This window comes from Epinephelus lanceolatus, chromosome 1 (genome assembly GCF_041903045.1).
Source record: "Epinephelus lanceolatus isolate andai-2023 chromosome 1, ASM4190304v1, whole genome shotgun sequence".
NCBI lineage: Eukaryota > Metazoa > Chordata > Actinopteri > Perciformes > Serranidae > Epinephelus > Epinephelus lanceolatus.
The window spans coordinates 9,534,625-9,551,662 of NC_135734.1; the positions used below are offsets into that span (position 1 = coordinate 9,534,625).

Here is a 17,038-nt window from a genome sequence, read left to right on the forward strand (position 1 = left end):
GTAGATCAGAGGGGGGGCAGTGGCCTTGACCTCCTCAGTCAGGGTCATGCCCTCCCACTTGACCTTTGGGAAAAACTCCTATATACTTAACGTCTTCAGGGATCTACACATGCATGGATACAGGCTTTAAGCAAAGCTCCACCTCCACTCCTATTGGCCAGGAAGTACACCTTCCGTATATGATAGGCCTATGTAATAATGACACAGCCACAAACATCCAAGTACAGTCCAAGCCACTGTAGATCAACACCAGTCTTTAATGATCTGTTAACATGCTTATCAGAGGGACATACATTATGTGCAATAGTACAATCATAATTTTAAGGCCAAAACACATTCTGAATGGTGCATCAGAATATCTGCCTGCATTATTTTCTATGTACAACCCTCACATCAGTGACTTCTAGGCACCCGTTGGTTCACATGGACAAGCTGCCTCACAGCACTTAATGCCACTGTCTGATTCCCAGCCTTGCTGCCCCTGGAAAAATAAACTTTTTTCCCCACTGGCTACCTGTTGTACATCCCACCACCCATGGCAGCTCTTCTTCTCTGACACTTAAATAAAAGTACAACAGAAGACCCCACACAACGCAGGACAACAAAATGTTGTTGTTTTTTTCCTTAACTGTATTACTAACAGTCAAAAGACAATGTAACCTATCATCATTGTCTATTTTTGATTAGTAACTTGAAAAGTGTTTAATCCATGCAGTGAGGTTATGTGCATGGTTTTCTGTCACTGCGGCACTGCAGCAGTGTGTTTTCAGTTTTATTCCGGGATTGACAAATGACCATAGGATGTCCATGTAAAAAATGTGATGCATGATAACAAAAGAATAAAATCAGATCTAAAAGTAAGAAAGTCTTTCCAGAGCAACTAGTGTGAGCAAAAGATATGATTTAGATATATAAGGGTGATATGAGGTGCTTCTTGAGGAGATGATTTAAAAGCTTACAACCACAGAAAGGGAGTGACTCTGCTGTTCGGATCAGAGCGCTGTAACCATTTGGGAGCCGGAAGGAAGGAACAAGAGCGAACAAGTGATGACTTGGCTTTTTGTAGCAAAGCTTGTACCTTAACGCAGAGCAGGGTGGGGGCAGTGTGTTGTGAAGGGCTGGAGCAACAAGCCTGGAAGTACGGGGGTGCAGATCCCTTCAAAAGCTGGTATGCCAGCTCTGGGCTTTGAATATGATATGAGCAGGCTACAGACAGCCAGGCAGTTTGGCCTGTTCTGAATGAGTCGACAGGGGCTGAAGGGAATACTTTGACAGAGTGGCTGAAGCCCAGACAGAAAATGACTAAAACTTGAATATCACACATTTTCATACACCAAATATTAAGTGCATTTGCTTGTCTGTTGATCTAAGGTAATACACTTTGTCTATGAGCAGTTCAATGACGATGGGGGTCAAGACAAGACTTCATAGTATTCTTCCCTCCACTGGCTCCTTCCCTTCTTTTCTGCTGCGTTTTTTTTTCAACACCGTTAGAGAAGATATCACAGATCACATTCTAGAGCGTAAACCTTTTATGAAACTTGAGCGCAGGTTTGAGCTGGATCCACAAACGTGTCTAATCCACCTGGACCATTATTCTACCTGACACCTTAATCTGCCACAAGAGAAACACTAGTGCTAATAATATACAGTGTTCAGCCCCAGCGGCGATACAGAGACAAAGCCAGTCTGAGTCCTCAACCTGTTTATCCAGTCTCCACTAATGCCCTGTTTTCACAGGTGGGAAAAGACACAAAATCCCACAGGAAGTCTTAATTATGCCACCTAGAAAAAGGACCAACCTTGACGCTTGGCAGGTGTGCCAGATACCAAGTCACAGGCTCAGATGGAGCAATATGTCAAGCCTGAGAATGCTACATCAGTATCTGTTACCAGTTTCCTAAACAAAGGGGTAGTATAATAACAAAAGATGGTGAGTGACAGTTTTCTCTACATGGCTGAAAAGTTTCATTAAGTTTAATCCCACCTGACAGGGCTCCCATGCTGACTGCCATGCTCTCCAGCTATCACAGTGACAGTCAAACTTTGCCCTGGCAGTTTTTGTGATTACAGGAAATATCAAATCGGTCTCACTCTGAAGTCGTCAAATACTGGTGCTTGGGCAGTGACTTCCGGCATCAGACACCAACAAAAAAAGCCATCCTTTCACGTCAGCATGATACGCCCTATCGCTGATATTCTATAACGGCACCCGGCAGCATCAGGGTGAAACATAGCCACACATCATCGGAAGTTAAGGGGTTGAAAGTCCAAATGGAGTAGGCGGGAGGGTTGATGGATGGGTCCAACAACCACGACTTTCCCATATGAATGTAAAGCCAAACTCTGTCCTTTTTTCCTCAACTTGAGCACATGCATGTGTTGGCTAAACTTAATCATATGCGTTTGTTGTTGAAGGAAAAAAACATCAATTGATAGTGTTGTATCAACGTAGTGCGTTTATTTTGAAAGAGACTGTATGCAAACTGTACATTTCCTGTGAAACTGAAGTGTACTTTAAAAACAGGCAGTGCATGTAACAGGCAGAACTTGACACGGTGCCCCAGGACACCAATGACAACACATCCAGGGTACCTTGCATGTCGTATCTCGACGTGGAAAGTCCATGACCAAACGTTGATATGTGACAAGGTCAGAGTGAGAATGTGTGGGAAATAACCAAGTACTGTCTTATAGCCTCATGTGGAATCAATCACAGCTTCAATATGTTTGCCTATATATTCTGTACGGACATACAAAGTTCAAAATACTTTTTTCTGTGTACATACTCTGGTGCATACACCTGCACCAATTTTTTTTTACACTTTGTTTTTTGTGTATTTGTCCTTTGCCTTGTCCACAGCTTTTTATATTGTCATAGGAGCATTTTGAGAGCAGCTTCTCAGCAAATGTGGTATGGAAACTATTTTTTAAATCATATTAGGACTCCTTTGGTGTTTTTTTTTTTATTTGGTTGTTTGAGTCAAACAGCTAACATGCAGGTCAGATCACAGGTGTTGGATGATAAATAAATATAAATAAAAATAATAATAATTTAATGTTTTAACATTTAATGCTCTGACTGCTGACTTTATGTGTTGGCTCTGTCTTCTGTGCCACATATAATATGAGAGCCACTTCAATCAGGTGTGTTACTAACAGGCACATTAACTGTGGATATGTCCTGTTCGGTATTACAAGAATAAACAAAACAATATTCACTTGAATTGTATTTCCTGAGTTACCTTTGTTTTAATGTATTCAATGGCTCAAAATTATCACTTTAATTGTGCTGCCCAACTGAATTATTTAAAAAATGCATGGTTATTACAGGATTTTGGGTTTCAGGTTTGGCCGTGGATCCTTAGTCAATGGGTCTGGTCTTGTTGTGGAACTAATTGATCATATGGATTATTGCATGTCGCGGTACAGTTTTGGGTCTTGAAAATCAGACCCATGCAGGACGAGGTGAGCTAATCGTCCTCCTACTGCCAACACTGTGTGAAACTGTGTAAGAAGATGTTGAATATCTACCTTAAAACTAACTTCACAGTGGCACTGTGCTGCTCTGTCCTGTCAGTGTCTTTTTTACACTGAGACATTATCAATTATAAATCTGTTTTTTACTGAAGGATGACTGTCTATAAAACAGACGTGTAGCCTGAGAGCTTATGAAAACTGTCAGTTGCGTGAATCCTACATTCAATGTGTGAGAGTCGGTAACTGTACCCAATCAGGTGCACCGGAGCATGTACAGTTGGAAACTATGTGAACGGCTCAAATTTAACGTACACTGCTGCATATAGTGTATATATGCAGATGGTATTTCAAGTCATAACATTAAAAACATAATAACTGCATCAGCTCCGCTTTGTTTGTAACTGTTACTGTATTTCTGTAATGTTGGCCATAATGTCAAGTTAGGGAAAAAAGGACAATTGTAGGTCTAGAAATAAAAACACATGGGAGGAGATGTTGCAGCGGTGCGGAGAAGGTGATTCACAGAATCTGGACAATTTGGCTGGCATTTTCCAGTCTGGTGAGGAGAAGGTGGGGGGGCGGGGGTAACAGATGCAACAACATGCCTGTGAAAGTCAAGACGGACAGACAACACTGGGTCCTCAGTCTTTTCGAGAGACGATCTTGGTTTCACCGGAGGCGAGGCACTGACAGAGCCCGTAACCCGACTCAGGAGGTTGTTCCACAGGTGAAACCCTGACCAAAGAGGGAACACCACGCTCTCAACACAACATATCCCTCTTTACTGCAGATGCTAAAAGAGAGCAGGGCTTTCATGCCAGGAATCCCAAACACCCCAGGCCCCTGTATTTACTGCCTTACCCATGCCAGGAGAAGAGGAATGAGTAGGAGAGGGAAGACAGACAGAACTGCAGCAGGAAACCGAGCATTCAAAGATGAGTTAGACTATATTTAGACGCCACTCTGTCACCTTCAGTTTCCCCTGCCCACAACAATCCCCTGGAGATGCAGAAGAGCCTTGTTACCTGCAAACACTTCTGCACCTGCACACATGCAATCCATCCAGCAGCTATTGGCCAGATGTTGGAGAATTAGGAGAAAAGCACGGATGCTAGTTTCTCTTTTATCACACATTAGGACCACCCAAACTGCCTGTGATACACTTTACAACCTTGTGGCCATATGGAATGAGAATCAAGTAGAGCAAGGTGCCAAGTGCCTATATTCTATAACACTCAAACACAATGACTTGATTCATCGGCCATCATAAAGAAAGAGTTGTGTGTATTTAACAACCATGGGAAGGAGAGAATAAAACAGATATTCCATCAGTGCTGGGTGGGAGGTGCAGACAGTGCTAATGGTTGGCTGACACAGCTATGAGATGACACTGTGACCACGATTTCATTTGCAGAGGGAAGCTGGCACCATCAGAGACGGACACGAGATTACTGCTGGATTCAGGGGCAATGTGCTGAAAGGTGCCAACATACTCATCCTTTTTTTGAGGAATATCACACGTCTGTCCCACACATACACCTGACAAGGAGAGGGGTGAGAATAGGAGCAGTGCTGCCGTCTATAATAATGATGCACACGGCTGACAGATTTTACAGTTTAGGTAAATTGCAAAGCTTTATGGAGACGAATTTGTACCACATTCAAATACATTCATGCACTTCACACATAACATTGCTTTTAATCATTGTTGTGTGTATAGCACACTCATATGAACTGCAAAAAAAATCTATGTTGATTATTCTCTGTACCAAAAGGCAAAGTGGAGGTTTGCTTTCAAAAGCAATCCGTGCAGAATTTGTGTCAGAACTGTCTGAAACTCACACTGAAACACCATCCAAACAAATGTATTGAATTCCAATGGTGTCTTGCTTTAAATGTGACCACACACCAAAGTGCACCGCTGTCACTCTCATCTTCATTGCATTCCAATGCAAACAATGTACCGATTGGTCTGGAAATAAAATGCAATCATGGTCCCATCATTCATCCACAAAATAGGGGACATAGTTTATGTCACAGGCTCACACGCAGATAGCTAATCCATACCTGTCAACCTGAGACTATTGGACATATACGTGTTTAACGATTACCTCTGACTAGATAATCATCCATGCCTTGAGCTTGGACAAGGACTGCAGTCAGTAGGCCTGTCACAATGACTACTTATGTTTGACAATTTATTGTACCAGAAATAATTTTGCTAAAGAATACTATTGTCATTTTGAGACCATTTGATGCTGCTGATATAATGATAATATAATATCATAACAGAGCAAGGACCCAGGAAGAATATTCAGACATTGGAATCGGAATATGAAAAGAAAATTTACATAGCCCATTTTTTTTTTATAAAAAAAAGAAAGTCATGAACATATTTTAATATATACAATAGTAGCCAAAAGTTACTCAGTTTGAGACCTTATACAAAATCTGTGTGATGCCTCCTGCGACAAATGGACATGCTTAGTAAAGCACCTGGAGCACCGCCATTACCTCCACAATCCGGTCGGTGTGCTGCAGTCGGCTTGGGAGCCGGACGGTTTGCTGGTGGATTTACGGAGTGGAGGGTGAAACTACAAATGATGCATTTTTTGGCTCGTTGCCAGGGGTTAGCAAGCTAACAACTACCAGGACTGTGCTTCTTCCATTCCAAAAGTGCAGCTGCAGGCTACCAGTAAGCTACACTGTGTTATCTTGGGAGTTGCTGTTTTTCTTAAGACTGGCGCAAGTAAGCGTATATTCTGGCATAATGTCAGCTAAACAGTTCTTAACTTATTTATGTAAACAAACACACATAAACACAACCGTCAATATGGAGGTCAGCAAAATGATCAAGGTCATATGTCGGACCTCCACAATTATCGTGACAGGACCAGCAGCCGGTCAGCAATGACATTTCATTTTATCATGTTGCCATTTTATCATTGACTGTTGCATGATTTTCCTTAAAATGCGATGAAGAATAGACAGCTTGAGTTCTACAACCATGTGCTCAGCAGTTAGCTTTGTCAAGGAGATAAATGCATTTCAAGGCTTCAGTCCTGACATGACTTCAGCATCTTATTCTTTGAAAACAAATCCCCTGAAATTGGATTTTCTGGACTAAGAAACTAATAAACAAGTAAAGGTCGTGTGAAATTGTTCCACAGTGATGCATGGATTAAATGTGACACAAATTCCATAAAGTTTGTGGGGCTGCTGTTGGGTTCTCCCAGATACAAACACACACACACACACCTCTACACACATTAGGAAGAAGGGATAGCAAGTCTTAAGTCATGTGCACCACAGTGAAGGATTAACACTGATTCTGGAACGCTAGGCTCAGACAAGACCTCACGCCATAGCCTCCTTTTGCTTCAACATGCACTGTCTTCTCTGCAACAACTTTATCAAATTTCAAATGTTTCACACAGTTAAGGATGGCTTCTAGCCAACCACCTAACAATAAAGTGACACTCTTGACAGCTGGATCGCAGCAGAGTGCAAGTTGTGCCGAACCAAGCTGCGTTTGCACTTAAACCGCCGTCACCACCCTGCCGACTGTGTTCAATGGTTAACCACGGTGCTACAAATGACTGCTGTGTGCCTGCTGAGGGAGAAGAGAGTTTTACACTAAATATAACCTGGCTTAGCTGCTGCTGAGAGAAGCTGAGGTCTGGGACATGGCCAGAGTAATAGTGGTTTTCAATGCTTTGTCAGTCATTACTACGCTGCCGTGGGGATATATGGACTCAGGCCTCGCAAACAGTAATTAGAGATCACAGCCGAACATCAGCAGCGGTGCCAGACTACTGGGGCAGTGGTTTCGTGGCTTCTGCATGTGGTTCAACAATACTGCAATATTACAGTTAGGGTGAAGGCTTGCCAACATGCTTGAGGTATCCTGCAAATTGGACGGTGGCTAAACAGGAAGCTATCAGTGACGATCACCTTGAGCAAATATACAAGTCACGTTGCATTTACTTTAGCAAACAGGGGGCCTGGATGCAAATGTGCCAAAGACACCACATTGTAGTTTTCATTCAAACACTCAATATTGAGCAAACACTCAAAACTGCATCCTGTCAGAGCCAATCAGGTCAGCACTGATAACAGGGTCATAGAATTCTGACCACTAATGTGTACCTCTGGAGCGCAGAGAAGAAAGTGACCACTGGAATGAAGTATGTGAACAGCAGTAATAACAGTTTAAACATTTACTAGTAGAAGTGACAGGGCAGCAGTAATGGGGCAAGCCCAGAGATGAACTGATAGCAAACAGCTGACTTATCAAAACAACTACCTCACTGTATGGATATACTCTTAAGCTGCTTTTTAGCTCACACTTTCAGATTTAATCCTCATCTGTTGTTATTCCTGGGCACTAAAAGGCAAAAAGTCATAGGTCCTGCATAACAAGGGCTGACACATACCAGAATGCTTGGCATTTAACCCTAAGTGGAGGTTTCTAACCCTCTATGCTGCCACCCACCCACACAAACGCACTCACACACACTCGCACCCGATATAGTCTAAAGACTCTGCTGAGGAGTAAAAATAGGAGCCTGGTGTTAGCCCTTCACAGGAGGGCGTGCAGATGAGAAATATCTGGAATAATGACGAGCCAGAGCTGCTTCCTTTTACTGCCACCTGGCCCGGCAGCGGTTGTGGCAAAGTTGACCCACATTCTGGTGTTGTCCGTGTTGATTTGGCCTTCAGTTGGAGGAGGAGGGGGAGCGTGTGGGCTGTAATCCTTATGATGTTATGGTATTAAAGGTCCTTTGTACTGACAGACCATAATTCCATTGCTATAGTTGTCAAAGCAGCCGTTTCAAATTTCATTAACACCAACTGAGAAAACGTGAGAGATGTTAATTCTCACATGGTCTTTGTGTTGCAAGACATGGCTCCGCCCTCAGCTGTAGATTACGTCTGCGTGGCTTTTCAAAGGAAAAATTTACAATCGCAGGGATACTTGACCCTGTGTCTCTGTTTATTCTGAACCAATGTTTACCTGCTGTCTGTTTATCTAAGCACACTGAAAAAAAGCCTTGTTTAGAGATCTCTAAAATGTCACTAAAGGCTTTTAGTTGCCACTTACATCTTTCATGTAAACAACTGCATATAAAGCAGGGACAGCGCCCTGATCCAGTTCTATGGACTGTAGTAAATGATGTTTTGTGAGTGAGTGAAGTTGTGGCAGCCCAGAGAGGCAGAGGTTAAGTGTGGTATAAGGCCTGAAATAGCGCAGCCATAAGCATGGATTTAGATTGGGATCTTCTTAATGCATGAACTCAAATATGTCATTGGGGGAATGTGGGCCAACAGCAGTAATGTAACACTCTTTGCAAAACATGGCATAGCAAAACGTCCCTCAGGAGAGCTCTGTCCATTCACAAACTGCTGTCTTTTCTGTACTTCACAGTGTGATACAAAAGCAAGAATCTATAAAAAACTGCACGTATAAATCAGTCAACCTCTTAATGGACTTACACTACAAAGGCACTTGCATGACTTAGGAGTGTCACGGAGAGGCGATGCTCTCACTCAATCCTTTCACATGTTAATTCAGTATTTCACCTTAGTGATGGACAGCTTGAAAACATGGGCTGATTTGGCGGCACTAATTTTGAACAGAATTAAATCCAGGATGGCTTTACTTTACTATACTACCACTCCACTCCTGCACGCAAAGAACAATAAAGCACACATATTTCAGCACCTCCAGAGAACTCTCACAACTGAGTAAAATTTCATATATGTCAGATTGTGCTAATTTCCCCGAAAAAAAATCACATTTTCATATTAAATGTTGCCGGTTGGCAAAAAAAAATGCTACTACAATGACTAATCGATTAATCAATTCGTCGTTTAGTCAGCGTCAGAAAAGTCTTTTGATAATGGATTAGTTGTCTTAGTAATTTTTCAAGCAGACTTGCCAAACAAGAATTTTATGCTTTGTTTGTAATACATTACAGTAAATTGAATATATTTAGATTTTGACCTAATGGTTAAAGGAAAAAATGCAGTCTGAATATATCACCTTGAGCTGTTGGACTAGCTAACTAACCAGTTATTTAAAAAAAACATCCTTAGTTCCAGCCATAAATGAAGTACATTTAAGAAAAAAGTTATGACTGCGTCCCCAAACACTGGACTATACATCCAAACATCTTAAGATCACCCCTCACCTTACAACTAGCCCAAAGTATTCTTAAACTTCATGCCAGGAGTCCCTTTGGATGTGCGTTAACCAGTGGTGTAGTGCTGGTTCATGAGGTGAGTGTACTTCAAGGTAGATGAGTAGGTTATTTAGGAGGAAGCTGGTAAATGCTACAATATATTAATATATTCTAATGGCTTTTGGCTGACAGGTGGGTATACCTGCTTATACCCTCCAATATATCAATGGCGTTAACTCCAACTAGCAGATTCTCAGCAGTTCTAGGTCGACCATTTGACATGATTCGTCTCTTGGGGGTTTCTGGCGACAGCAGTCTTGTCTCAGCTAACCTTAAAATCTCAACTGATTATGTACGGCGGATTTGCTTTGCTCCCTCTTCCCATTCCACGCAACACTCAGTTCTCATCTGACATTGATTACATTCATTTGCTGTCTGAACTGACGCAGACTTCTTTCTTTTTGCTCACTCAGATTACCAGCACAGAAAACATGATAAGCCTGAACAAAGTCTGCTTCCAAGGTTTATCCCTCAAAGACTCTACAAACAATCTCATTGAAATGTGTATCAGTAGATGCATTTTTCACCTTATATCTTCCGAATACTTTAAGACTCAATACCACAGAGGGTGTTCTCCGTGTCATAAAAGCTGTGCACACTACATGAAGCCACAGCAAAGCAATTAGGTGCCATGATTTACTCTACCTGCTTTAATGGGGAAGTTAGGGCCTCCCAGACGGAGGTTATGGTTCTGAACCTCGCTCCTTAGCTACCGAGTTAATCAGTTTGAAACATGTGGTTAGCTCCATGCTGAGAGAAACACTCAGCTTTATGGGTGCAATTTAAGTTTTTCTTCACAGTGTGGCACGCTGCCATAATGATCAATAATTATAAACAGGGGGACTGATAATTAACACATTCTTTCCCTCAGTCTCACATTAAGAAAAAACCTGCATATCGTCCACACTTGTCGTCATGCTGCGTTCCATTAAAGTTGCTGCTCAGAGGCAAACAGCTCGACAAAAAACTTAACACATCATGATGCATCAGGGGAAGTGCAGCCAGCTTGCCAAGGTAAGGACTACATGGGCCTCTCAAAAAGCAATTAAGGAAGAGAGAGTCATAATATTGAATAGAGTGGGGGGTGCATTCCTCCGAGAGAGGCAGCAGCAGTAGACTGTGAAATTCGTATTGACTGGAGAGGCAAACACACGCAGGTAAGCAGGAGAGCCGAGCTTTTTCCACTTTGCTTGTCAGCCAAAGAATAGTCCGCTGCTTTCAGATATATTTTCTGGTGAGTTCAGCCATCCAAAGATGCATCTATACAAAAGCAGCCGACGAGTCTGCTCACAGAAAATCCTATAGAGCAAAACACAATTTACACAGCTCTCTGAAGGACAACACAGCGTTTGTGCAAAGAAGTGACTTAAATGATATTTGGAAAATGAAAAAAACTGCTGAGCTATGGATGTGCGTGCACTGATGTGGTAAATCCTACTTGATTAAAGCAGGAAAAACGCCTTCGACAATGAACTGTGCCAGTCCACTTAATTAAGTCAACTTGTACAAGGGGGAGCGCTGGGAAATGGAAAGCAAAGCAAACAGGGGCGCTGCTCGCTCCCTCGGCTTCTTTCTGGATGCTAATCAAAGGCTTGATCTCCGGGCAGGACAGGCCTCAGGGACGTCGCTCTGCTCGGCTGATCCTGGCAATTTGCTCTTGATAATACCCTCTCTCTCACTCTGCACCCCTCACAACCTGGCAACCCCATCTCACCTAATCTGTACGGCCGCTGGAACGCACAAACACACCCCCCTAAAGTCTGCCTCACCAGGGAATAATCACATAATGGCCGTAGAGTTATTACATGCTCCTTATTATCCCATCTCTCTTTGTGCCTCCACTTTAGGGATTCCACAATAAAAATGATTGAAGATAAAGACGCTGAGTTTGATTATCTAAAACAATAATCATGTATATTGTTTCAAAATGAGTACAAACACAATATCTTCAGTACGTGCATCTGCTCAGCCTTTGTTTGCATTTTTAATTGTTTGTACACAGCAAGCTGGTGGAAGCATCTGGTGGTTATTACAACGCCTGGAGGTCTGAGGAGGGGGCAGCAAATTCAAACTGCATGATTTGTTTGCGGTGTGCTCTGCGGTGCAACATGAGAGTCTGGTGATGCTGTAAGTTCTTCCTCTGCTAAAACCCTCAGCACTTATCAAAGCCACAATCGCCCCGATTACACAACTGTCAAGTCATCAGTCATACGATGAGCAAACACATGGACAGACTTAAAGAAACCAACATGGAATTAGAAGAGTCGTTGCAAACCAGGGCATTTAAGAGGCAGGTGGGAATAAGAGTTGAGGATGAGTTCAGGGTCCTACCTTTGAAGGAGATAAAGACGCGGGGTGCGGCCATTGGGTCATTGCTCACCAGGTTCCCGAGAGCGAAGCCGGACAGTGCCAGGAGGGCGTGGACCGTCCACAGACCGTCCAGCTGCATGGTGGACCAACCTCCTGCAGCACACACAGAGTGTTTTCCAAAAAAATCTCTGCAGGGACAAAAAACAAACACGTGAGAAGAGAAGATGCTTTCTCAACTCTACACTGCAAAAGAAGGTCTGCCACAATAAGTCTGCTTTATTAATTTATGTGACATGTCAAGTCAATTGCTCCCAAGGGCCCCATGATCCCTGCGAGTTTTGGCGATGCAGCACTGAGGTGTGGGGATTACACCCAGATCTCTGGGAGCTTCACAGAACTGATTAGTCCTGATGGAGAGGAGCCAGAGCTTTTAGAGATGTGTACACACTTCCATTTGGGAAGAATTATGTTTGTTTTTCAGAGTGTGTGTGTCTGTGTGACAAACTGATGGAAAGATCCTGCTGACTCTAGTGAGAGAAGCTTTTCTTCTGCTCCTCTCCACGCACCCAAAACACATTCCTACGTCATGACACCACACGTGCACGCTGCTCTGTAATTACAGCTTCACCTAATGCCAGGTTATACCACGTCCCCACGCTTACTGAAGAAAGACGCAAAACAAAGTTGTGATTGGTGCAATCTAAAATAAAATACTTAAAGGGGAATTTTGAACCTGGACCCTATTTTCCCATGTCTTTGTGTCAAGACAATTTTTGAAATTGGTCCAGTGCTGAGAGAGACCATTCTAGCCACGGCGGAACAGGCTGCAACATAATGCTTGTTTTTGCCACTGACAGGCTCAGGTTGTTGTAAGAAAATATGTCAGAAAAAACCTTGCAAAGAAATGAAATGTTTTTCCTTACCTAACACTACTCCAGCCTGTTTGTAAGTGTGTAACCAAGTCTTACTTAAGGAGAAGTGTCATTCTGAAATCTCACTGACTGATCTACATTGTCAAAATCACCTAAATATTCAGCCATGACAATTAATTTTTTTTTAGTTACTTAAGAGTAAGACACACTTTCTGTTAAGCTTGGGCGGTATCAATTTTTTCATACCTTCCTGAAATTTCACCCGGGTATACGCTATATGATGGTATTTTGCGCTATTTACCACCTACACCTTAATCAACGAGTTTGTTATCTTCCGCGAGCTTTTGTAGCTTTTCATTCTAATGAATAAACAACATAAACTCATAAAATGTCAAGAAAGATATTGTTCTAACCTACTCCAACTATTTTTCTTATTAAACAGAGAAATACAACTGTACACATTCTGAAACCAAGTTTCTCTCTCGAACCAAGACTAGCTTAATTGCCCTGTTAACTCATCATTAAACACACTTCATTGAAACTCCACAGTAACAAAATAAAACTCACCGATATCGTCTTAGTTAGTCTCGTTAGTCATTTAGTTACGTAGTATACTGTTAAAACAATCACCAACACTGGTTTGTTTGAAATAAATCCTTAAATTACCAAGGTAGATTCACACATGTGCTGTTTTCCCCATACCCTCTCTCTGATGTTACAGGCTTGCTGTTTGCAGTCCTGTGTTGTTATCCCCACCACTCGCTATGTTTTTCAACGCAGCTACCTGTTCCACCAGTAGAGACTGACCTCTGATGTGCACTACAGACACATAACCTCAATACAGCACCTCTGATAAAACTCACATTTCCAGCATTGTTTTTCCTGCAAAAAGTTATCTCTCACAACAGATCAAAACTTGGTCACAATAATAAACAGACAAGATCAGTAAAAGATAAAGATTTCATTTCTCTGTAGGGATTAGAGTTTCAACAGTATGAGATTTTTACAGTCCAATAACCATATCAGAAAATATAGCAGTTTCACAGTAAACGGTATTTCAGAATTATAATTATCATCAGTTACAATGACCCCTAAAGCAATCAAAGTAGGTTTTTTGTTTGATTGAACAAACATTTTATTACTATAATTGAAACTTCAAAACAATTATTTTGATGGAAGCACGTGTAAGCAGTCTCCCTCCTTAACATAACTATAATAAAGGTGAGTTTCCATACAGTTGCACTTTTTTCAGTACCACAGATAAGCAAATTTACACTGTATGATAACCATCAATTTTCATAGCACCTTAAAACTGGTACACTGCTGCAACTCTGGTAGGGATCCTTTCCATAATGTTGTCAGACACTTAAAACAAGCTGAGCCTGTCAGTAGCAAAAACAAGCTCTTTAATGGACATAAATTGACAGTGCACAATTGCCTGCAGGAATTACATTGCAGCCTGTTTAGCTGCTGTGGCTGGAGTGGTCACACAATACTGGACCAATTTCAAAAATTAAACACAAAAACGTGAGAAAATAGGCTCCAGGTTGAAAAATACTTAAGTTTTCCTTTAACTTCCTGCTAAAAGGCTTGCTGAAGGGGTTACAAATGATGACAGTCTCAAACACTAACTGCAACAATTTAACAAGTCTTCCAAACAATGCAGTGGTGATCTACAATTAAGTCTCCGGTTAATGACTGATAGACACCAGGGAGCAACCACAATGTTCCACACATCTGTCACAAATCACCAGAAAGACTCGTAGAACAGGCTGCCTCTTGCCCTTGGCCATTCTCCATCAAATCCACTCTTCGTCCATTTAATCATCTCTACCATGTTGCCACTTGCCTTTTCATGAGGTTGGATGAAACTTTTTTTCATCACGTTCTGTTCCCAAAACAGCAACCTGACCTCACTGGTTGGACACAAAGCGCTTTTCCCCAACTGAACATTTGGAAATGGGCTCCATATCAAACACACCTTCGGAGACGCGAGCAGAGCCAAAGAGTCCTCAAACCGGTTGGCTAAAGTGGATTTATGAGTATAACCCAGCTGTTTAAACCTCGGCTGTTTACTGACAATTTGTTAACCATCCAGCTGTTTATTCTGAGACACAGGCCAAGTCCTTCACACAAGCAGTTTAAATCAAACAAGGCACTGCTCACAAATGACACTATGGAGACTGAGAGTCCACTCATATACCATAAAGATAAATACATCTACTCTCCTGCAGTCATTTTGAGTCGTAAAATGAATACATACGTTTACAAATGGACCGTTTGTGGAAACACATAATCATTTCAAAACCATCAATCATCCAAAGTGCTTCAGACCTACAGAAAATATCCCATGCACTGATTTTCTTTTCACTGTGTCTGCAAGCTATTAATTGCCACATGTTGGACAAATGTACTGCAACCATTACAACTTATAAAGACAGTAAAAGACAAAAGCTATTAACCACAAGTCAGGTCAGTGGCAACACACCCCTCCTCCTGAATCCTGCTGCTGTATTCAGTGGACAATAAACAGTAATAAACAGTATGGATGCTAAAAATGTGGCAATAAAAACAATATCAAACTTTATTTAAAAGAAAAAAACATCACAATTTTCTTCAATAATGAAGAATACAAAATGTATGCCAAAAAAATGTTCAGTGTTGCTGAATGATATAGACTGAAATCTGTGTGTAACAGACTGGCAGCCTTGGCTACACATGGACGACAGAACTGTAAACAGTCTGGTGTGGTATTAGAGCGCACGGTAAACTGAAGAGCAGTTCAATAAATAGTAATAATGATTCATGTCAGAATTAAGGTTGGGATCTATCGGGATTTTAAATCATTATTTCTGATTATTTATGTTTATAGGAGAAAACAGTCATTGGAGCGAATAACACATTTAGAAATAAAAAAGCGCGCATCTGCGGACAGGTAAGCTTTTTAATTTATTTGTTACCCTCAATAGTAAAGCAGGTTAAATAGAAAATAATAAGCAAAAAGCAACAGCACGAAAAGGCTCACCTTATTGTTGCAGTTCTCCGAATATAACTTCAGATCCAACCTTGCAAGTCATTGAACAAATCAATTCCAACAGATCGGTCACTTTCGTCTCCAAGTTGAAATCAATAACAATAGAAAATCCCCGTGCTGCTGCTGCTGCTGCTGCTGCTGCTGCTGGACGGTCCCTGCTCAGGAGGGCAGTCTGTACCTGTGTGCACACTGCGTGGTTATTGGCCCCGGAGTTGTCAGCGCACAATAAGAAAATGACAGTTCTTTTTTTAATAAAGGGAAAGAAATGTTTCTCTAGTTCAATCTTGTGCGAGACCGCGAGGCGAGGAGATACTGTCGGCGCAAGACCACAATCGACATCTCGTGGGAAAAAAGCAGTTGGAAACAAAGTCCCTGTGGTGTAGAGAGGTCCAGGCACGCAGCGTGTGCTCCTGAGGAAAGTTGGGCGCTCCTGACTGTAGGGAGGCAGGGCGCGAGCAGGTGGATGCAGAGGCCCATTTGCCTTAAACACACCCACAGGGCGGGCAGCGCTGAGCCGAGCCGCCCATCAGCCGGCCGGCCGGGGGGAGACGTGATTTACTACCGTACCACTGTCTACTGTCAGAGAAGAAAGAGAGGGGAAGAATGGACGCTGCTCTTCCATATACTTAGGTTTTATTACTATCATTATTTTTTATACACTAAATAATCTTTATTGGTAGAACTTTGACTTTATTGTGACACATGTGCAAAAAGTGGTAAAATTTGTGATAAGGCGCCCTTTACAGGTTTATAAGGTGTAACTTAATTAATGGTTAATAATTCATTTGTTTTATATATCGGTTATAAAACACTGCGAAGGACAGGTTGCCACGCTGTTAATAAAAATCCATTGCTTTGTAATTATCAGAGGTGAGGACTTTTGTCATATGACTTGGACTGAGTCAGACTCCAGTCACAAGTTTGATGACTTCAGACTCCACTTCACAAAAAGGCCTTGCACCTCGACCTAGACTTAAATACCAACGACCTGTGACTTCACAATGACTTGGAATCTTTTGACTTGAAAATACTTGATACCTTGCGAGCCAATTTGGAAAGATAAAGTTGAAGATATTTTTTATTTATTTTTATTTATG

General features: G+C 41.9%; 1 protein-coding gene across 4 annotated transcripts in view; it reads right to left on the reverse strand.

The window, feature by feature from the left end:
- The window catches only part of LOC117257039 (semaphorin-3F-like), an 86,372-nt gene extending 69,967 nt beyond the window's left edge, over positions 1 to 16,405 (reverse strand). For 2 of the 4 annotated variants that reach the window (XM_033626886.2, XM_033626884.2), the window contains exons 1-2: positions 15,933 to 16,405; positions 12,057 to 12,223 (exon numbers count right to left, since the gene is read on the reverse strand). In XM_033626886.2, coding sequence (XP_033482777.2) covers positions 12,057 to 12,174 — 118 coding nt within the window. In that variant the 5' untranslated portion in view covers positions 12,175 to 12,223; positions 15,933 to 16,405. The remainder of the gene's footprint in view (positions 1 to 12,056; positions 12,224 to 15,932) is intronic. The other 2 variants (XM_078172692.1, XM_078172642.1) reach the window with 1 other exon arrangement.
- Positions 16,406 to 17,038: the final 633 nt, after the last annotated feature.